Raw genomic sequence first — 23,409 nt, 5'->3', positions numbered from 1 at the left:
AATTGGTTCCAGATATATAAACACACACACACACGTCATCTGATCATTTAAAAAAAGTTGGATGGTTTACTTCAGACCTTTCCATGAGGTCCAAAGCCATAACCCAATTTTTAAGTATCTTGTCTGCTAGCGGCTAATATTCAAATTGCTATAATGGTGCGTGTGCAGCCAAGAACAAAAGTGAAGCACAGCGTGTGCGCTCATATAACCATGTACAAAATTAGAGTGTGAGACAGAGTCACACTGTGTCCCTCACCTCTGATGCCCCAGAAACTGCTCAGACCCACTTTCATCTTGCATGCAGGCTGTATTTTATTCTAAAACCTGTCCACTAACAGTAGTACAGTGCAACACCACAGTTTTAAGCTCTACTTCTTTCAGCCTGCATTGACTAGGGCCCTAGGAGGAAAGGCAGTCTCCCTCTCTCTAGGGAGCTCCTTCATTCCAGGCTCAGCTAGCCCTGTCCTCCTCTCTCTGAAACATTTCCTTAAGGCTTTTTTATCAGGATGGTGAGCTGAGGGCTAATTAGTTTCTTACTCCCCACACTCTCCTTCTGATTAGTTAATGACTCAATCAGCCATTATCAGAGGTTGGGGGACACTAATTGAGGTTATGTTGATCAGAGTGCTGACCCACATGTCAGATCTCAGCACTCAGTCACAACAGATACAGAGAGTATTTTGAAAGTGGCAGCACAAAAGCTGACCTGCACCATATAGAAGGAACACAGGACACTGACTAAAAAAATTCATGTAGTTATGATTTCTAATATTTTTGTTGATTAGCCTGAGACAAAATAGGAAATTTCAGCTTTGCCAACACAACAAACTATAATATAAAGGGTGGGGAAGTCTAAAAACTGAGAACTAAGTTGTAATTTAATGAACATCTTACCTAAATCAATCATTTTTGATGAGAGTTTTTAATTTTAACATTAAGATTTGGAGCAGACAGTTTTATGTACATCTGCCTAAAGTCCTCTTGGGTTTCATGAACATAAACCAAATGATAAAGTTTGTCCAAAGGTCACTGAGGGTAGGGTTTCTACAAACTCCAAAATCCAAGCCAACTCACTAGTTTCATAATGAAGCTAAAACATTTAACCGTATTTTCTCACACACCCTCTCGTGCCAAAGAAATCTAGAAACATCCTGGCTTGTTGCCATTTTCTTACATGGTTTGGCATGCAAATCTCTCTCCTCCCACATTATTGAAGCAGTTAGTTAGCTTACCACATCTTCCTGACTTTACAGGTAGCTGACAAGGAAAGGCTAACATTACTTGCCTCCCCAACATAAACAGAATCTCTTCAGCATAGAGGTCTGTGAAGTACTCCTGCTTGTCTAACTGCTGTAATTACCCTCTTCCAGCATATGAAGCAAGCAATGCTCAAGAATACACTACTGGAGCAGTCTATTATTTTGACCAATAGCCCAACAAAAGACAACTTACAATGATTTATTAAATTATTCTCAAAAAATCACATTATAGGTGTACAGATATTTGCAGTTCTTCATTACTGACTAATGGGAACTCCCTAAAACAGTGATACACTCTGCTACATCTCTGCTCCAGAATGATTTTATGGGCAGTAATTGCAATAGAACAAGCAATTGTATTTACAGTCCCCTACCTGCTGTTAAGTGGAAAGACAGTCCACCCTCTCCCCTGAATACATTCTCTGAATATGAGGCAAAGGTAGTTTTCACCATCCCCTCAAAAGTTCACAGATGGAGAAAGACCCAGCCAATCAATAGAGTTGGCTGGTCCCTCTAGATGGTACTATGACTCCCTCTCAGTTGGCTGCCTGCAACTATACGATGTTCTTTGTTAAGCAGTCAGGCCTCTGACCCCAAAGATGAGCAATTCAACAGCATGAGTGGCTGCATGGTTCAGTATAAGCACGGGACTTACCATCGAAGTGACTGATCTGTCATCTTCTTCGTAATTTACTACTGGAGGTGGCTCTTTCCCATCATTCTCCTGAACTTTTTGTTCTAGAAGTTCTTTCTGGGCTGACAATTTTGCCTCAGTGCATCTTAATTGCTGAACTGTTTGCTTGAGTTCCTCCAGTGCTTGTTTCTGGCTCAGCAAAAGCACAATGCTGAAGAGAAAAAGGAGAAGCACAAATTAAAGACTGATTATTTTAAAATGAGTTTTTCTTATCAAAACAATATTGGGGAAAACATTTTTGTAATTGGTAATTTGGTTTCCCTTTTCTACCTTTCCCACCCACTTATCTCAACTGGAGGATACCCAAGTTACTGCTTCTTTGAAAAACAGGAAGAGATCTCACTTATGTTAACTGCTCTAAGTCCTTCAATGCATGAACAAGTCAAATATCAGAAAGCTTTCAAAACCAGGAGGAGAATAAAAACAAAGTGCAGCAAGCTTATATGTTGTCGCCTCCCCTTCTTTCTCAAAGGAACTACACAGTTAGTAAAAACAGTTTTCTTTAAACTTTTCCATTAGTAAAATGGAATTGAGGAAATGCCTGTTCTTTTTTCATCCTTTAAAATTCACCAAATCAAGTACATTATTTCTAGTCTTGAGCAGCATACAGAGAAAAAAGGCATACTCAATTATGGAAATCCTAGAATGTGCATTCTAAATTTAGGCAAGTACCAAAGATTTTATTATCCCTTTTTCTGAAATGTCTTCATTTTGTGTGAGCTGGGCTCAGGTGACACAAAGACGTATGTACATGGGAGAAGGAAAATCCTGAGGGAGGGTTGTTTTGGTTTTGTATTTAAGATTTTAAGATCCCTGGATAGAGATTTTAATCTATGTTTCTACAGTATTTAGTATGTAATTAATAAATAATAAAAAACACATATAATAAGAAAAGAGGTGAAAACACTGAATTTAAAGCCGTGTAGATAAAACAACACTATTTTAACTCTTCAGACATTCTGTTAAGAGCCTGTGATTAAAATAAAAAATAGTAAGAAGGATTCACCCAGGTTCACTAGAAGTGCAAGCATCTCATTAGCTAATTGTGTGGAATTTAGCTAACTGGAAATTATCTAATTAGCATAGTGAAAAATAACGGAAAAGGCAAACTTCTAAAGCTTTTGGTATTTTTTCAATAGTATTTAATGCATTAAGAAGAAGATGACTGCCTTCAGCCCTCTCAAAGCTCATACTAACTTATGTGTTCATTGTTTTATTCATTAAGATATTATTTAAGCTATTATGCACCAGTTCACTCTTATTGGAAAGTAATGGTATCCACCTGTCATGGGGTCAATTAAATCTTGACTGAGGGTGGAAACAATGGGGTGGGGGGTAAGAGGAACTAAGTGCAACCCCAATTCTATTTATCAGTTCTTATAACTTCAGTTTCAAGATAGAGGCTAGAAGCTCGATAATCAGAGCTGGAAAAAAGTTTAATCATAGAATCATAGAAGATTAGGGTTGGAAGAAACCTCAGGAGGTCATCTAGTCCAATCCCCTCCTCAAAGCAGGATCAACACCAACTAAATCATCCCAGTCAGGGCTTTGTCAATCAAGGCCTTAAAAAACCGCTAAGGATGGAGATTCCATCACCTCCCTAGTTAACCCATTCCAGTGCTTCACCACCCTCCTAGTGAAATACTGTTTCCTAATATCCAACCTAGACCTTCCCCACTGCAACTTGAGACCATTGCTCCTTGTTCTGTCATCTGCCACCACTGAGAACAGCCAAGCTCCATCCTCCTTGGAACCCCCCTTCAGGTAGTTGAAGGCTGCTATCAAATCCACCCTCACTCTTCTCTTCTGCAGACTAAACAAGCCCAGTTCCCTCAGCCTCTCCTCATAAGTCATGTGCTCCAGTCCCCTGATCATTTTCGTTGCCCTCCGCTGGACTCTCTCCAATTTGTCCACATCCTTTCTGTAGTGGGGGGCACAAACCTGGATGCAATACTCCAGATGTGGCCTGACCAGTGCCAAATAGAGGGGAATAATTACTTCGATCTGCTGGCAATGTTCCTACTAATGCAGCCTAATATGCTGTTAGCCTTTTGGGCAACAAGGACACACTGCTGACTCATATCCAACTTCTCATCCACTGCAATCCTGTAACCACTGTAATGTAAGCTGATGACTCCATTCAGCATAACACACAAAAACTGTGATTTTTTTGTAACACATAGAGGATCAGCAGCCAGAGCATATAACTGGGTCACCCACGTCACAGACTTTTTGGCCACCAAAAAGGCTACCTTTACAGACAGATGTAACAAAGAAGTGGTGGCCATCAGCTTCAAACATGGATCCATGAGTGTAGATTGTGACACTCTATACTTTGTGGGAGCATTCTGTAACCTCCTTATTCCTTATTTATATATAATTGAGATATTGCATATTAAACAGGCCATGTGAGGTATCAGGGGGAAAGATTATGATCTACTGAAAGTCACTGTTTTATCAAAATATGTATATCATGAATGCATATGAAGTTATGAGAATTGTGTTGTATGGTGTCACTAAAATATGCTGTGGGTTTGGGAAGCTCCCAGATACTAGCTCTCCAGACAATGCCAAGGAAAATAACCAATGCCCGGGCAGGTGTCAAACAACCCATCAACAGCCACTGTTCAGCAAGGAAGCTACAATTCAATGACTCACCTGCATAAGGCCACACCAGGGAAATTACTCAACCTTGCCTGGGGACTCAGCAATGCCCACCAGACATGCCTGGACTTGTGTTCTCCAAACACGTGGGGCTGAGGGTATAAAACAGAACTCAGAGGTTCCATGCTTAGCCTTTTCTCCTGTCCCCACCTGTGCTGCAAGCAACAGACACACTCAGAAAAAGACTGAAGACTCCAACAGGAGACTGGCCCAAGGGTGAAACCTGTGCACTATGAACTGCAATATCCAGTGGGGTGAGAAAAACTGCTTAATCTAGATGTTGCCCAGTCTAATAGGGTTGAGACTTTAGACTGCGTGCTTATATTTTATTTTATTTTGCTAATCACTCTGATTTTTTGCCTATCATTTATAAACACTTAAAATCTATCTTTTGTAGTCAACAGATTTGTTTAACTGTTTATCTTTACCAGTGAGTCTGCCTGAAGTGTGTGGTAAATCTGCTCAGGTTTGTAAAGGCTGGTGTATATCCACTTTCCATTGATGAAGTGGTGAACCAATTAATAAATATGCACTGCTCATCCTGAACAGAGCAAGACGGTATATTCCTGAGGTACAAGGCTGGGAGCTGGAGGGATTTGGCTGGTGCCTTTCTCTGTGTGATTCATGAGTGGCTCTGAGAGCATTCATGCAATCCAGCTGGGTGTGGGGCTCCACATATAGTTGTGCTGAGTGATCACAGCACCTGGAGGAGTTTGCTGCTTGTCACGACATTGTGAGAGACAGCCCAGGCTGGAGAGTTAAGGGGGCAAAGCAGTCCCAGGCTGCGCCCTGGGGATCCTGTCACATAGACAGTACCAAATTCAAGTCCCATGGGAGAATGGGATCTCTTATATAAGGGTACAGTCTGTCCACACCTGAAATAATTTAATGGTTTTAGGATTAGAAAACATGTATCTACCACAGATTGGTGGGTGGATTATGGAGATAGCTGCCAGGTAAACGCTGACAGAATTTACAGAGAGATCTTGATGTTTCCAGTGAAGCAAATAATCCAGGATATGCTGGATAGAAGACAGGATCAGAAAAATAAACTTCTACTGAGACCAGTTGGACAAACTCTTCCACTTCATCAGGTAAGCATATTTAGTGGATAACTTCCTACTGTTTATAAGAATGTTTTGCACATCCACAGAACACTCAGCCTCTTGAGATGTTAACCATTGAGCGTCCACACCTTATGACAAAGGGTGCATGGGTTGGGATGCATCTTCCAACTGTGGTTCTGTGATAGGTCAGGTTCCTGAGGTTGCGATATTCAACTTGATAGAAATTTAGCAGACTGAAGAACCAATACTGACAACGCTAGGCTGGCTTTATGAGGATCATGAGAGTTCAGTCCTGCTTGAGCTTGCATAACACTTTGTGGGGCACAGGAATAGAAGAATAGACATATAGCACCTTTGCTTTCCATGAGAGAAGGAAAGAATTTGTTAAGAAGCCCAGACCGTGCCACGCCCTACAAGAAAACAAGTTGCATTTTCTGTTCAAATAATGAACAGGTCTATCTCTGGGACCCTCTAAGACTGAAGGATGAATCTCTCAACCTCTGGTTTGAAAGACCATTTGTGGTCTTTCCTGAATGTTCAGCTTAGAAAATCTGCCAAGCTATTCTGAACACCAGGAAGTTGGGGGACTATGAGATATACTGCACTGCTGATACAAAAGTCCTATAGATCTATCACTTCTTGACAGAGATGATCAGATCTGGCATCTCCCTCTCTGTTCACGCACAACATCGCCACAATATCGTCTGTGAGGATTTGTAAGGTAGCCTCCTTGATATGAAGGATGAACACCTGACACTCCAGACAAATTGCCTGCCAACTCTGATACATTTATGTGTAGGGTGAGATCTTGATCCATCCACAGACCTTGGGTATGCAGGCTCCCTAAGTGAGCCTCTCAACCAAGATATGAAGCATCCATAATTATAGTTGTGGACAGAGAGGAAAAGGGAACTCCCATACACATGATGGTAGGATCCTTCCACCAATCTAGTGAGGTTACGACTTCTGTAGGTATGCGAATCAGCATGTCCAACAGATGATGAGATGAGGAATAAACTGACTTCGTCCAGCCCTGCAACATTCTGAGGTGAAGTCTGGCATGCTGGTTCATGTACATGCAGGAAGCCATCTGCCCCAAAAGTCTTAAACAGCTTCTTACTATTGTGGGCAGAGGGGCTTTTAAGCGACACACAAATATATAGTATTATCTAGAACCTGGCTTGTGGCAAGAATATTCTGGCCAATGTAGAGTCGAGGATCACCACTATAAATGCTGTTCTCTGAACTGGAAGGAAAAAAAACAACAATTTGTCCTCACTAATCAATGGGCTCAGTTACTGGAAAAGGGATTGCATCTGGTGAAACCAACTTCTACTTTGTGCTTGAAACAATCCCAAGATAGCCACTTGTCCAGATAGGGGAATATCTGTAGCAGACAGGCATGGCCTCCCTCGGAGATTGACAGTGAGGATTGGCCAGACCCCCCCGGTGGGCGGAACCAGGAAAGCCATACCCGCCATGCCAGAAGCAGAGGCGTAGGACAGCAAGAGGAAATATAAAAGGCAGGCCCTGTAGCTCATTTGGGGGGAAGCCACTGAGGGAAGCAGAAGCTTCCACCCTGCTTCTGAAGCCTGAGCCTGCTGAGGACTTCTGATGCCCTGAAGACTCATCTGAACTGCCTGAGCTACCAGACATGCCCGATGCTGAGGAGCAGCTGGGATTACCACTTGCAGTTTAGCACGGGGCGACGGAGGACAACCCAGAGATCCAGATACACCCCGAAGGAAGGGTGGGAAGTTTTCCAGGGACAGACGACTACGATCCGGCTGGGTTGCTGCCTGAGTCAGGTTCAGCATGTTGCAGCTGGATCCCCGCTGATCCAACAGCACACCACTCAACCACTGTTAGGGCCCTGGACTGGGATGTAGTGGAGTCAGGTGGGCCTGCATCCCCCTATCTCCTGCCACCCCACCCGATGGAGGTGGCAGGAACACAGATCTTTGGAACTTTCTGTGACTCTGATGGATAGTCATGTGAAAATATGCATTACTCAAGTCAAGGAAAGTGTACCAGTGGGGGCTAGAGAGAGAATAATGGCAGCCAGGGTGACCACAAAATATTTTTTTTAACTATGTATTTGTTTAAATCTCACAAGTCCAAAATGGGCCTGAGACCTCCTTTTCCCTTTGGAATCAGAAAATGGAGAGAATAGAACCCTTCCCTCAAGGGAGAGGAGACTACCTCCTCTATGGCTCCCACTGGTAAAAGAGACTGTACATCTTGAAGAGAAAATGGTCCCTGAAGAAGGACAAGGGAGGGAAGTGGGAAGGAAGAACAGAAATAAACTGCAGGATGTATTCCAGTTCTATGGGGCTTAGAACCCATTGAGCAGTGGCAATGAGGGCTCAAGTTTGTAGGAAGTGGGATAACCTATTGAAAAAAAATAGGGGTGGGAGAAACTATAACATGGTGAGCAAGTACCCTTGTCTTCAACAAAGCTGTCAAATAGTCTGCCCAGAGGCCACACCCTGACTTGAGAAATCTGCTTTAGGACGAGCAGGTGATGGTCTTCTCTTGAGTGTCTTGCCCCATTTTCTGAACTGATAGGGATACTTATGCAGAGACTAAGGTCAGAATTACTCTCTTTTAGGAAGAGGTGTGTAAAGACCCACGGCTTTCAATATGGCCCTGGAATCCTTGAAACTATGCAACACCACATCAGTCTTTTGAGAGAAGGGGGTATGACATTCAAAGGGAAGGTCCTGGCTTGTTTGCTGAACTTCTGATGAGAGACGAGATGACTGCAGCCAGGAACATCTGTGCCTAGGACAGACACCATGACTCTATAGCTGCCATCCAAGGTTGCCTGCAGTGAATTTCGAGCCACTAGATTCCTCTACCATGACCTGAAAGTCACACCAAGTCTCCTCTGGCAACCTGTCCGAGAACTTCAGCATGCTGTTCCAGTGTGAGAAATCGTATCTAGCCAATAAGGATCGGTGAATGGAGATATGATATTGAAGACCAGATATTGAATAAGTCTTTCTACCAAAAAGGACTAGCTTCTTTTCTTTTTGGCCCTTTGGGGCAGCAGAAACTCAACTCTGATACCACTAAGGAACCTGGGGGAGGTGCCTGTAAAAATGCTCATATCATTGAGAAGGGACATGACACTGCAGTTAAAAACCCATGGCTGGGCTGTGCTATCTGACTCAGGTTCACAGAGCTCGGGCTAAGGGGCTGTTTAATTGTGGTGTAGACATTTAGGTTCGGGCTGGAGCCTAGGCTCTAGGAAACTTCAAGGTGGGAGGGTCCTAAAGCTCAGGCTGCAGCCTGAGCCTGAAAGTCAATAGTACAACTAAACAGCCTTGCAAGCCCGAGCCCGACTGGCCCAGCCCAGTCATCCATGTCTAATTACAGTACAGACATACACTTGATTCTCGTGTGTGTCTGGGCCAGAGAAGCCAGTGTCTGCCAGAAGGACTTTGTAAGATACAAAATGGCCGGAATTCCGAAAGGCCCCGCAGAACTGAGTATGTCAACCAGTCTGTGGGAGCATTCCTGAACTACCTCATCTTGAATATCAAAAGATCTAGCGTCTCTCTTACATTTCATGATATCCTGTGAAGCTGTCAAAGAAAGAAGAGGAATCCCCAGATACCATAATCTTATCCAGTGACAAGGAGGATTAATTCAAAAGGTTTAAGTTTGAACTTCCGGTAATGGTGAGGCTACCAGTACCAGAGTTTAGATGAGCCTGTGTTTCTTACTCACTACCAATATCGGTATCAGAGACAGAAGCCTGAATAGCTTCAGAGGATCTAGCTTACTATCTGCTAGGTGACTACAGGACAAGGAACTGGGGACGACCATGAAGTAGCAGGTATGCCCCAGAGCTAGCAGTGTGGCACAGGACACCAGCCATAACCGCTCCCTATGTCTCAGTCTCTGGAACAACTTCCAAAAATCAGACAGGTACTTGGATGGTAATTCTCCTGATGACAGCAATGGCCCTTCCATCCCAGGAAAATGGTGCACAAGAGCTAACCTTAGACTTAAACAGAATCTGGAGGATCTGGTGCCATGCCTCTTGGTGCCTGAGACAGAGAACATCTGCTGGATGATGTCAGTACCAGGGACAACATATTAGGTTTACTCCTGGATTGGACAGTATGAGAAAGAGTTAGGCGTTTCAAGAACTTGACCATCAACAGTACTGTGATCTGCTGCCCCTGCCTTGAAGTAACTTGGGACTCTTCTGCTGGCAGCGAGCATGCCAGAGCCTGGAGAAGTACCTGTAACAGTAGATTTACCTCCTACCCAAATGGAAAATCCAGCATCTTGAGACAGACCAAGTCTCTTTCTGTTGCATAAGCCTCAGGATTTGTTAGCACCGCAAGACCTTCTTGATCTATTTTGTACCTGCACTGAGGGCAGTAAAAGTCAGCCTCAACAGCCCGGAAGCCACTGCCAGATTGAACAATTCTTACAAGGGTGAGGCAGAGGCTGGTACTGGGCACAGTCACTTATCCACTGTTCTGCTGGTAGATAACGCCAGGGATCTTAATCTCCTCTCAAGACTGCATATACCCATCTTAGAGGAACAGTGCTGACCAGATCTCTTATGCTTTCTCCTCAGTACCAGAGAAAAAGATAGGTGCTTTCCTTCCAACAATCTTCTCTGGGGTGGAAACAGCAATGTCTGGAGAGACACTCCTTGTTGAAAAGGAAGCACTCCGCATCGCACTAAGCACGAAGGCTCTGATGCAAGACAGCCTCCATAAGAATATGGAATCTCACGTCCCTGTTTTTTATACAACACTTTAAATCTCTATAGATCTGGCCCCGGTCTTGAATGTGGACCTCACCCAGACATTTGGAGCAAGAGTCACTCACCAAGAGATTCTTGCAACTGGCACAAGACTTAAAGCCTGAGCTAAAAGGCATCCCCAACTACTGAGCATAAACATTTGCACTAAGAGTGTCTCTGTTGGAAAACCAAGAAAAAAAAAAAATGAAGAAAACCTAGACTCAGTACAATGATGAGTGCCACTAAACAACAAGAATGCCTTCCCCCGCCCTCCAAACATATATACTACTTAACCATATACAAATAGACTGAAAACCAATGATAGTGTGGGGAAACTTGGATAAACAAGTTGACATGCTCCAACTACAGATCACAGCTAATAAGGAGGAATGGGGGGAAGAGAGAGAGAGGGTCATGACAGCTCCGCCCTTTATATCATCAATCCATAGGACGAGTGTGCTGAAAGCAAATGCGCCACCCTGACGGATACCACTACGGGAAAAAATGGGGCACTGGGAACGCACAAACTTGAAGTGGAACAGACATGTGCAAATCACTCAAAGAAGAACTGCATATTACAATACAAACAACTTTTTTCTTTAAAATTTTCACCTTCCAATATCTTTGCCACACTTACTCTGATTTTTTTTCACAGGTCTTAGAAGATTCTTCTATTTTCTTTTCTAGTTCCAACAAAAGCTCCTCTTTGTTCAAAAGCGTCTGCTGTGTCTGAATCAATTCTTCTACTACTGTTTTCAACCTAGAATACAGGTCAGTTGTACAAATCAAAAATATGCATTTACTACATACATACAATACAAACTGTGCACATGTGTATGTGTTGCTTTGTATATCTAAAAAAAAGAGCTGAAAATAAAAGCAGTAATCCTTAAAATAGTTTCTAGTTCGACACTTTCCCTTTCTTGGTAATATGTTTATTAAATTGCTTATTTTGTGAATGTACCTTATTATATGGGTACACTCTAGATCTGGGTGCGCACTGTTGGGAGCGAAGGCACATTTTAGGCCTGATAAAAGTGTGCTGTGATTTTTAAGAGTCTGTTTGGATAATTTTTAACAGCTTAAAACTTAAGTAGAACCACCCATGTGTAAGAAAATGAAGAGTAATCACATTTGTGAGGAAAACAAAAAGATAAAGCATCCATAAAGCTAGAAAAAATTGGTTTGAGTTAACACAAAACTTGTACCAACAGGGGTGGAGAACTGATATGAAACAGAAACTAATGCATATTCATAAGAAAAAACAACAAAAGTTATAAATAGTTATTCTAAACAAAGGGAAGCTGAAGATGTGTATTTGTCTGGTATTGGAGACGTCTGTGTGGTGACTGTCCGGATGAGCCTCCCACTTGTGTGTAATTGATCACTACTTACTCAGCAGATAAAGGCTTCATTCTTTGATGTAGTAGCACTTAAAATGCTTCTTACGCATTTTAATTTTTTTAAAAACTTGAAGCAGTTCTAGGCCAAGAGCATACACAGTAATATATAAAAGAATCAATTCCTTCCCAGCATTCATCCAGTTATTAATTCATTAATAGAGATATTCCAGGCAACAATGACATAACACAGTTAACAAAAAGGATTGGATTTACTGTTTTGGAGCTTTTCTCCTAATGGTCTACTACTGCCCACACTTTTTCAATTGGAAGAAGAGTCAAATGAGTCAAATCAAGCAGGCTTTAGCTATCAGGGAATTGTATTCCATACACACTAAAATAAGATTAATCTGCATTTCATCCTGTGATATATATTAATGATTTATCTCCTATGTAAACTCATTGTCTATTTTACAATCCCAGATTTAAGCTTGCAACACTTCAATTAACATACACATAATTACCTGTACAAATTCCTCATTATATATTAATCTCAAATTTAATATTAATTACAAATCCTTTCCCTTTAAAACCTTGATTAAGAATGTTTATTTGCTGACCCTACATGTGACTGTAAATATTTCTTTCACAACTTTCAAAAATTCATTGACCTAACTCATTTTATAGAGATTAGGCACTGTATTTAACTATCAACTATTAACATATAGAAATTTAAATCCAAATTAATATTATCATTTGTCTCTAAAGCATATAATTACTTTCAGACAGCATTAACATTTTAATGTGCCCTACAATTTTTTTTAAAAAAAGTGTATGCAGTGTAGTAGTAGCCATGTCTGTCCCAGGATATTAGAAAGACAAGATGGGTGAGATATCATCTTCTACTGAACCTTCTGTTAGTGAGAGAGACAAACTTTCGAGCCATAGAGCTCTTCTTCAGGACTTGAAGTTCCGTGTGGCTTCATAGCTTGTCTCTCTCACCAACAGAAGTTGGTCCAATAAAACGTATTACTTCACCCACCTTGTCTCTCTAATTTAAAAAAATTCTGATTTAAAATCAGAGCACCAAGTTGGAATAGGAAATTGATGTAGCTCTTCCCAATACTTCTGAACTCTGTGAGAAAGTTTGGACTTATCTTTGAGCAAGAGAAGACAAGTTAGTTGTTTTAATCTTCCTTTTGTTCTAAATAACCATCTGAAGTTTGGACACCCTTTAGGACTGGCTAGAGCTGGTATCTCAAACTATCACCCTGGTTACAATTTGTCACAGGATATTTCACCATGGACCCACATCTGTCTTCTGGACAAAAGTAGTTCAGAAAAAGACTATTACTAACTCATCAGTCACTTTAATCATAACTAGCTTTCATAATAATACATTTCCAAATTATTCATCTTTACATTGAACCTGGACATATCAAACCATTATGAAACCTTCCATATGCTGGGCTTACAAATTATCTTAATGATCTATCTGGAAGAGCTACTTGGGAATTTTTCTTGATCACTGATTTAGCAGTCTCAAATATTAATAAATATGAATACATATTTGTACAAAATAGCTATTGGAAGATTTGTTTCACTCATATGGGTACTGATTCACATTCCCACTCACCCTTTTACTAGCTTAACAGACATTCTCTACCAGTCATATTATTTGCTCTTTTAATTCATCCCACTATCTTCTAAATATAATATTTTATCACAGTATTCTATTTTGCTTGCATATGTTAATGCAGTAGCTTCCATTAAACCATCAACACTTATCAGCAAATACCAAAGTTTCTCTTTGTACTTAGAGGGGAACCACTGGTAAATGCTGACACAGAGACCACTATGTGTATACTATGATTCTTTATTGGATTATTTACTTAGCTTTACGCTATTTTTAAACATAAAACTGATCCAATTTTCCACACAATGTATTTTATAATGGAGATAACGGTTTAACTAAACTTAACCCAATAACATAATGTAGGAAAATACATATTCGGTTTAAATCAAATACAGGGATTTTAGCAGCCAAGGGAAGGCTTAAATAAAAAATGTAACTAGCAAGTTAAGTTGTAAAAGTGATATGCTCAAATTATAGCTGGTAAGAGAAGAGAAGCCCTGAATTATCAAAACTGATTCTGACAAAGAAAAATTATTTTGTGATGTAATACACTTATCATGACATTTAACATACCAGTGTCAACTTGAAGAAAGGGGCCAAATCATAAAATCTTGTCTACTCAAAGCCAGGAAAGGGGTCATTTCCAAACTGCTCAAAACTGGTTCTTAACTCAAGTGAACAATTGGCTCTGACATCACTTGTTTGTTAAAGTCTATAAAAAAAAAAGTGAGCTCGTAAAGGGTTCATTACTAGTGTCTGCCTGTGCAAGCTGGAGACAACCATCGTGGGTTTGAGCACTCCTGGGCCTAGTCCTTTGATAAGCACCTGATCATTATTTATAACTGTATTTTATGAGGACGTGATGACTGCTTACACATCTAAGGCACATTTGAAGCAACTGTATAAATACCATTTGACCTTTGAATTTAATAAAATAATTATAGCTAAATTAATATTTGGTGGTATCCTGCATAAACAATAATATCCATAACCTTCTCCACCAGGAGGAGCTCACCCAGAGCTATAGCAGCTGGCTACTGATTTTTTTTTCATACGCCCTATTTCAGAATCTGGCAGTCTGAATTACTACAAATTATCACTATGTTGGGAATAATTACAAAAATAATTCATTACAGGCACAAATCTTACGATAGATAATCAACTTATAGTATGTTTCCTGATAAAGGGACACATTGCCGTCAGCACAGTGCGAGTGCACAGGGGATGAGGGACACAAAGAACCTTTCCCTTGGACAGCCTGTGCAAGAATAAGACACTTGCAATCCCTGACCTCTGGAGAAAAATTTATCTGAAGAGCAAAGAAAATACTCCCTTCATGTACCACCAAAGGTGACAAGAAGAAAAGTAGTGGCATTGCTTTGATCCTTTCCACAATCAGGCTATGGGAGTATGCTGTACCATCCTTCAGGATGATAGAGAACACACTCTTCATCTGTACACCAAGAAAAAGAGGAACTCCCCACAGCTTCCCTGGGACAGTGCAGCTTCATACGAGCTCATACTGGGGACTTGAGGCTAAACGTCACAATCTAGCCCACAGATACTTTTTTGGGGAAAGGTAGCAAACAACAGTGAGATTTATAAGAATTACATCACATGCTATTCTATATTTGCTTTCTATTTATTAAACATTTTGTTTAATTATTAAATTCACTACAATTAGGACATATATAAGAACACAACCAACTCTGCATTAATCATGGACTCATGCATAACAAATTGTAAATGTACATTGCAAAAAGCACTGATTTTCACTTAAGCAGTCTATTCCTTCAATATAGATGTGCATATTTCCCATTGCCATCAGCAACAATCACACACACACGCATCAGAAGAAGAGTAGATTACCCTAATTTAATTGCGCTATGTTCATAAGCATGCTTGAATTCTTGCTGAACAGTCAACTAGGTAAGAATCCCCAACCCAAAAAGTTTATAACCTGACCATGGATGCCTCTTTGTGTGGATTTGCAGACTGTGGCCTGCATTTTTCCACATTTGGTGTGGAACTTGGTGTGGATTTGCAGAGACTGTGGCCTGCATTTCCCCTCTCAGAAAGCCAGGCTGGGGGGACCATCCACTGTGAAAGGTGTCTGCTGGTGGAATCCCTCGGGAAGCAGGTGAGAACTACAGGAGGAGGTGTGTAGGCTAAGGCACATCCAAGCCCACAATGAATTCATTGAGAGTATTCCTATGGAGACGTCCAAGGGCAATGGTGGTGGCTTACCAAATAGACTTTAGTACTTTTCTAAGTACAGCAGCATGGAAGAAAGTATCTGTGAAAGCAGACAAAGTGGGTGTCCAGGCTGACACTGATGATGGAGCAGACGGTGTGAGTGGCTTAAACAAGAAGAGAGACCAGCGGTCAGAGATGCAGGCAGGTGCTGAGTGTTGAAGGCCTTTTAGCCAAGGACAAGAAGTTTGAACTTAATGCACAGGACTATGGGGAGCCAGTAGAGGTCCTTAAATAGGAAAGTGACTGGTCACAGCAGCGAGCAAGAAAGGTTTTGGCTCTGGCATTTCAGATGTATTTAGCTTTGGCTAAAGATACTGCTAATATCGTCAACATTTCTCAGTCAGGCTTCAGGCCATGTCACTGAACAAAGATGGCACGAGATAATCTTGAGCCAGGGCAAAGGCCACACATTCATATTTATACAGTTACACTTCTCTGCAGCATTTGATATTGCTGACCATGGAATCCTGGAACGTCTTGGAAAAGTAGCAGGATCATTCCAAGTCATTTCTCTCAAACTGGAGAGTCACATGGGCTCCTCCTCCAGAACTCTCAACCCATGGAGTCCCATATAGAGCCGTCCTCTCCTCCTTGTTCAACACTGTATATGTAACCACTTGATGAGACTGAAACAATACAAACTAAACTGTCAGCAACAAATGCAAGACGCTCGCTCTACATCACCATCACATCAGATGCAAATAGCACCATTTCTCAGTTATCCCATGGCTTGGCTGAAATCAGTAACCAGTTGAAAAGCTAAAACGAGACCTTTCAACTGGAAAGTGATGCTTCTGAGGGAAAATGAAGCACTTTAAAAGCTCATTGCCTCCACAGCATCACCTGCAGATGGTCAAGACAGTCCTCAGAATCAATCTTAATCTTGACTTCTCACTGCTTCTAGACACCCAAATAGATAGAGCTGTGAAAAATAATCTTTTCTAGCTATGACTAGAAAGAACACTTCACTCCTCATATCACATCCAGACTTCAACAATGATCCATGAAGTAATGACCTGCTGGCTTGATTGCTGTAGTTCTCTGTACCTAGGTATGACTCCACTCACCCCCCACCCCCGCCACCAATAAAACAAGTATCCAGTTGCTCAGTAACACAGGGTACCAAGAGCACATCACCCCACTGCTCTCTTCATTGGCTCCTTGTGGATTATGAGGTCAAAATCAGGGTTTAAATCTTCAAAACCCTGCATAAAGTCATCCTAAATTCTCCAGAGGTTCACCTCATTCTGTGTGATTATACCTTATTACAACAGCTCTAAGCTTCTTCCCAGGCTCTTCCATAACCTCTCCAGGCTTTGGCCTGTACCAACCCAATAGTACAATCTATTCCTTTCAGGTCTCTCACTGTTCTGAAAAATGTGATGTGTCAAACCTTTTTGAAACATCTTCCTGTGCCTACAGTTTTCCAGATTCTCACTAGACTACAACCCACAGATAGTTTCCACTTTTTGTATATTGATCCTATCAAGTACAAATATCTCTAAGCTTTCACAAGATAGATAATGTTTTTAGTCATACTGTCCATTAATTGAAGTCAAAGGAATATATCCTGTCATGGAATAAAAAGAATATTTCAAAGAACCCAACAGATAGTAATCTAGTTAAATGATGACATCCTATTCATGTAAGCAAGAGTTGCAGGACTGGGCACTAACTCTTAAGGGTCTAAGTCTGAAGTTAGTCCATAAATAACTGGAATCAGTCCAGCATCTGCTATAAAATAGAAAACTATATTCTCTACCAGCATGCAAGTAGAGGAGTGCCACGTGGTGATGCTAGGATAACTTAATCTTGATATTTAAAGGATAATGTCTTTACCAATAAAATTTATGAGTTAGAACATAGATAAGAGTGGTAGAACAGTTGACTCTCCGGGAAGTATTAACAAGTGAATCAACTTGCTTTTTTTTTTTTTTTTTGGCAGATGTCAAAAGAGGCTCTTACACTGGGATGGTTCAGTTGGCTTCATTATTTTAACTGTTTCCCAGAATTTGTGTGTGTGAAAATCTGTCTGCCTCTATTCCAAATACACCTCTAATTTTATGAAAGCCTATTTCCATTAGGAAAGATACTGATAAAGAGGAAGTTACTTACCTGTAACTGGAGGTTCTTAGAGACATATGGTCCCCATTTGGATTCCAAATGTGAGTGCACATGAATGCCATGATCCAGAGCTAGACAAGTTGTACAGCAAAGTCTGTTGACCAACACGTGCGTCATCCTCACATCCACAGCTAAGGTTATAAGAGGCCATGTGGGTTGACGCTACTCTAGTTCCCTTGCCACTAAGCAGCGTAGTCCATAGTAGAGGGGATGGAGAGCAGGTATTGGAATCTAAACAGGGACCACACATCTCAAAGAACCTCTAATTACAGGTAAGTAACCTCCTTTTCTTCTTTGAGTGATGGTCCCCATATGGATTCCAAATGTCGGTGAGTAGTGAGCAATCATCAACATGGAGGTGGGTGCAAAGCCTCACAGGAAGTGATAGTCTGCAGCATGGCACAGCCAATGGCCGCATCCCCTGCTACTGCTGGGGCAATGGAGTAGTAAGAGGTAAAAGTGTGGACAGAGCTCAACATGGCTGCTTGGCAACATTCTGCCATGGCACGTATGCAAGGTAGGCCTTTGTAAAGGTTTGTGCCTGCATGGAGTGAGCTGTGACTCCAGGAGGTGGAGGTATCTGGGAGAGTATAGCATTCGGAGATCCATTTGGAGATAAGCTGCGAGGGCTTGTCCTTTGCAACGGCAATGAAGACCCTGGGTAAAATGCAGAAGGCATGAGTGGACGTAGAAGGCCACTGCACGGCCGACGTCAAGAGTGTTCAGTGTTTTACCTCTGCTGGAGGCATGGGATTTGGGATAGAAGACCGGGAGGTGGATGTACTAGTTGAGGCGGAATGTGAACACCATCTTAGGGATGAATTTGGGGTCCAGGCATAAGGAGACCTTGTCCTTATGGAATCTGGGGTGTGTGTTGACCAAGGGGGAGGAGAGGTCGGCCATCATGGCTGCCAACTCGCTAACATGTCACACCGACGTGATGGTGACTAAGAAAATCACCTTCATTGAGAGGTAGGAAAGACAGCACATCATGAGGCTTGATCAGGGCAGAGTGACATTAAGGTCCCAGGAAGGGGATGGCTTGCAGTGGTGGAAAGGCATTGAGTAGACCTTTGGGGAAACAAACAGTGGTTGGATGACTGAACAAAGTGGAACTGTCTACCAGAGGGAGGAAGGAAGGCACTGTGTGCTGTCAGGTAGATCCAAATGGAACTGTGGACAAGGCCCAACAGCTTGAGTTGGAGAAGGTAGTCAAGGACGAGAGAGATGGATATGAAGTCTAGTGGGAAATGGTGGCAGTGAGCCCAGATGGTGAACCGTTTCCATTTCACTTGATAGCAGGCCCTAGAGGACAGCCTCCTGCTGTGCATGAGGACAAGCACTGGGATAGAGCATGACCTGTGTACTCATGAGATCCACCCAAACACCAACCCGTGAGGCAGAACGGGCACGAGTTGGGGTGCCGGAGTCATCCATACATCTGTGAAAGGAGATCCGGGTGTGCACGGAGGCAGAGTGGGAGATAAGCAGAGAGGCGGAGGAGGTCTGTGAACCAATACTGACGAGGCCAAATGGGGCTATCAGTCTGACTGCTACTCAATACCGGTAAAACCTTGAGCAGAACTTGTGGGAGCAGGGGAATGGGTGGTAAGGAATAGCAGAGATTGCCAGTCCAGTGGAGGAGAAGGCCACTGCCACAGGATTCTGCCCACACAACCCTGCCCACACGACCCCCCTGGAGCAATAAGAGGGAAGTTCGCAGTTCTCTCTGACCACAAAGAGGTCCCAGAGCAGGGTGCTCCACCTGCGGAAACCAAAGCATAGGGTAGGATTCTGAGGCTCCCACTTGTGCTTTGCGTAGAAGGACTTGCTGAGCATGTCCACAAGGGAGTTATGGGCACTCAGGAGATATACACCTGGAGTGTAACACTGTTTGATGCACCAGTTCCAGAAGTGGACAGCCTCCGCACAGAAGGAGGGAGACTTGGTGCTGCCTTACTTGATGACAGACTACCACAGCCATGTTGTTAGAGAGCAGTTGAATGTGACAAGATTGTATGAGGGGGAGGAAGGCCTGACAGGTGAGGCAGGCAGCACACAATTCCAGGATGTTGATATGCATCCTGGAGAGGTCCAGAGACTGCAACCAGGTGGATGCCCCAGCCAACGAGGGAGGTATCCGTGGTCAGAGTGGCATAGGGGAGTGGGAGCTGTAAAGGGGGTGCCAACCAGGACCTTCATTGGGTTGGTTCACCATGCAAGGGATGCCAGGACAACAGTGGGAGGCAGGACAAGTTTGTCCAAGCAGCCTGTCTGCAGCTTGTAGATAGAGAGGAGCCACACCTGAAGGCAGTGTATGTGTAGGTGGCATGAGGCATCACAGAGGTACAGGCCATCATGTGGCCGAGGAGGGAAAGTCAATGGTGGATGGAGGTGCGTGGAGTGCAGCGCCAGGTGGTAATGATAGAAGCGAGGGCTGCAAAGCAGTCGACCAGAAGGAAAACTTGGGCTGCGATGGAGTCCAGACGAGCACCAACAAAGGTGATCTGGTGGGTAGGTACGAGAACTGACTTCTCATTGATGCAAATCCCAAGAGTGGCAAGGGGCCCGCAAAGAGCCACAATGGCTGGTAAGAAGCACCTGCGGGATGGTGCAACGAGGAGCCAGTCATCCAGGTAGGAGAATACCAAAAGGCCTAGACAGAGCAATTGCAATATCAAAAGGGAGGACATGGAACTGATAATGGGAGTAACTAACCATAAATTGGAGAAACTTCTGGGGATGACTGTCGATGTGGAAATAGGCATCTTTCATATCAAAAGCACAAACCAGGCTTCCTGAGAAAGGGAACGAATAATCAAAGGGAGTGTCACCATCCGGAACTTGAATTTCTTTATAAACCTGTTAGGCAGCCGGAGGTCCAGGATAAAGAGGAGGAAGTATGGGAAACAGAAGCCGAAGCTTCTGAAACTAGTAGCTGAAAGCCTATGCTGTGACATGGGTGTAATTCATAAAGTCATGTAAAAAAAGTCATGTCGTGTAAAAAAACCTAAAAACAGCTGAGAACTTAAAACCTGGATGGTAACAGACCACAAATCTCAGTGATCATAGAATCATAGACACATAGCACTGGAAGGGACCTTAAGAAGTGTTCTAGTCCAGTCCCCTGCACTCAAAGAAGGACTAAGTATTATCTACCATCCCCGATAGGTATTCATCATTGGAGTGTTTTAAGAGCAGATCATACAGAGATTCCACAACCTCCATAGGCAATTTATTCCAGTACTTAACTATCCTGACAATTAGGAAGTTTTTCTTAATGTCCAACCTCAATCACCCCTGCTGAAATATAAGCCCATTGCTTTTTCTCCTATCCTCAGAGGTTAAAGAGAACAATGTTTCTCCCACCTCCTTATAACAACCTTTTATGTCCCCTCTCAGTCTCCTCCAGATTAAACAAACCCAATTTTTTCAATCTTCCCTCATAGGTCATGTTTTCTAGACCTTTACTCATTTTTGTTGCTCTTCTTTGGACTTTCTCCAATTTGTCCACAACTTTCCTGAAATATGGCACCCAGAACTGAATACTCCAGTTGAGGCCTAACCAGGGCAGAGTAGAGCAGAAGAACTGTTTCTTGTGTCTTGCTTACAACACTCCTCTTAATACATCCCAGAATGATGATTGCTTTTTCTGCAACAGTGTTACACTGTTGACTCATATTTACCTTCTGATTCACTCTGAGCCCAGATCCCTTTTTGCAGGACTTCTTCCTAGGTACTCATTTCCCATTTTGCATGTGTGCAACTGATTGTTCTTTCCTAAGTGGAGTAGTTTGCATTTGTCCTTATTGAATTTCATCCAATTTACTTGAGACCAGTCTGTCCAGATCATTTTGAATTTTAATACTATCCTCCAAAGCACTTTCAACGCCTCCCAGCTTGGTATCACCCACAAACTTAATGGTACAGAGTGTGTACGCTTATAATCTAAATCATCAATGAAGATATTGAACACAACCGGACCCAGGACTGATCCCTGCACGACCCCACTTGATATGCCCTTCCAGCTTGACTGTGAACCATTGATGAATACTGTCCTGCAACAGTTTTCGAACCAGTGTGCATCCACCTTACAGTAGCTCCATCTAGGTTGCATTTCCTAGTTTGTTTATGGAGGTCACACAAAACAGTATCAAAAGCCTTACTCAAGTCAAGCTATGCCACATCTGCCGCTTCCCCCTTATCCACAAGGCTTGTTACTCTGTCAAAGAAAGCTGCTAGGTTGGTTTGATATGATTTGTTCTTGACAAATCCATGCTATTACTTATCACCTTAGTATCTTCTAGATGAAGATTTAACCTGATTATAATCCAAATAAAAAGAGCTCTCAAGTCATGCTTGTAGCTGTCTCCATCGCTTCACAGTAACTTAACAGACATTTTAGGCTTCACAGTGATGTTATGGGTGATTGTCTGTGCTACTTGTGTTGATTTGTGTCTGGAGGAAATATCCTGGAAAATGTATGTTAATTTGTGAAGGTGGCAAATGAGTGTGCGTGCTGCAGTGATGGGCTATGTGTGTTTGGGGTTAATGTGTATAAATAATGGTTGTGTGTGTAGGTGTTATTGTGCTGGGAGAATTATATGAGCTGCTCCAGTGTGGCATCTGAGCCAAATAATCCATTCTCCCTCATACAACCGATGAAATTGTTGTATGCAAATTAGCTGTAGAGTAATTGGTTGAGTTACCTCTAATATTACAATGGTTTAGGACTCTTGGGATAGTATAGATACATGCCTTACTGTAGCTGTATACCGCACAGGTGTAATTCATAAAGTCAAAATAGTTAAGAAGTTAAAAACTGGACAGTAACAGACTGCGAAACCCAGTGATGATGCAATCTGGTGATATTTTGAACAAAAAACTCTCAGCCATGCTTGTAGCTGTTTCCATCACTTCACAATGACTCAGACATTCCAGGCTTCACAGTGACACAAAGTGTCATTTCTGGAATCTTATTATATAGTCAAAAAGGATGCCACATTTTTTGAGACATACTTACATTCCTTGCAAGCTTTCTGCTGTTAAGTTATTCCACATTATCTCATTAGCTTGAAGATTTTCGTTTTCTTCCAGTAAAGATGTATCAAACACTATTTCTTGTTCTACATTCTCTGGTGACCTGTTAAGTATACAAAATAATTTAAGATTTATATTACACAGTATATACACACACAGAGACGCTAAGTGTAGCTCAGAAGCTAACTATTTGTTCCTTTCCAAAATGATTATGTCAATAAAAAGCATATTTTAATCATATGGAAAACAAAAGCAGATTGAAGACAGGCAACATGATAGCTTTCCTTCAAAATAAGAGTGCAGTTTTAAAAAACACAACAAAACACAAAATGGAAGACATTTCCTTGGATTAAGGTCATTACATAACTAAGGCTTTTAATGGACCACCATATGGGTGTATGGAGACATAATAACTGATCCAGTTGCAAGTTTAGGACTAACTAATAATATGAATATTAATCTATATATTAGTAACTGAGATAAAAATGCATGCACATAATTCCAAGAACTCACTGGGACTACTTATCCGAGTGACAAATGTGCAAGATCAGATCCATA

The 23,409-nt window shown here is 42.1% G+C and overlaps 1 protein-coding gene across 4 annotated transcripts in view; it reads right to left on the bottom strand.

Moving 5' to 3' along the window:
* FER (FER tyrosine kinase) overlaps positions 1–23,409 on the bottom strand; it is a 424,757-nt gene that overhangs the window by 290,946 nt on the left and 110,402 nt on the right. For all 4 annotated transcript variants that reach the window (XM_084629253.1, XM_084629251.1, XM_084629254.1 and 1 more), the window contains 3 exons: positions 22,835–22,954; positions 11,093–11,215; positions 1,915–2,104 (listed from right to left, as the gene is read on the bottom strand). In XM_084629253.1, the coding sequence (XP_084485379.1) occupies positions 1,915–2,104; positions 11,093–11,215; positions 22,835–22,954 (433 nt within the window). The remainder of the gene's footprint in view (positions 1–1,914; positions 2,105–11,092; positions 11,216–22,834; positions 22,955–23,409) is intronic.

Source organism: Lepidochelys olivacea (genome assembly GCF_965140295.1).
Source record: "Lepidochelys olivacea isolate rLepOli2 genome assembly, chromosome: 5".
In the NCBI taxonomy this organism is placed as follows: Eukaryota; Metazoa; Chordata; order Testudines; family Cheloniidae; genus Lepidochelys; species Lepidochelys olivacea.
This window is presented reverse-complemented; position numbering and strand designations above follow the sequence as displayed.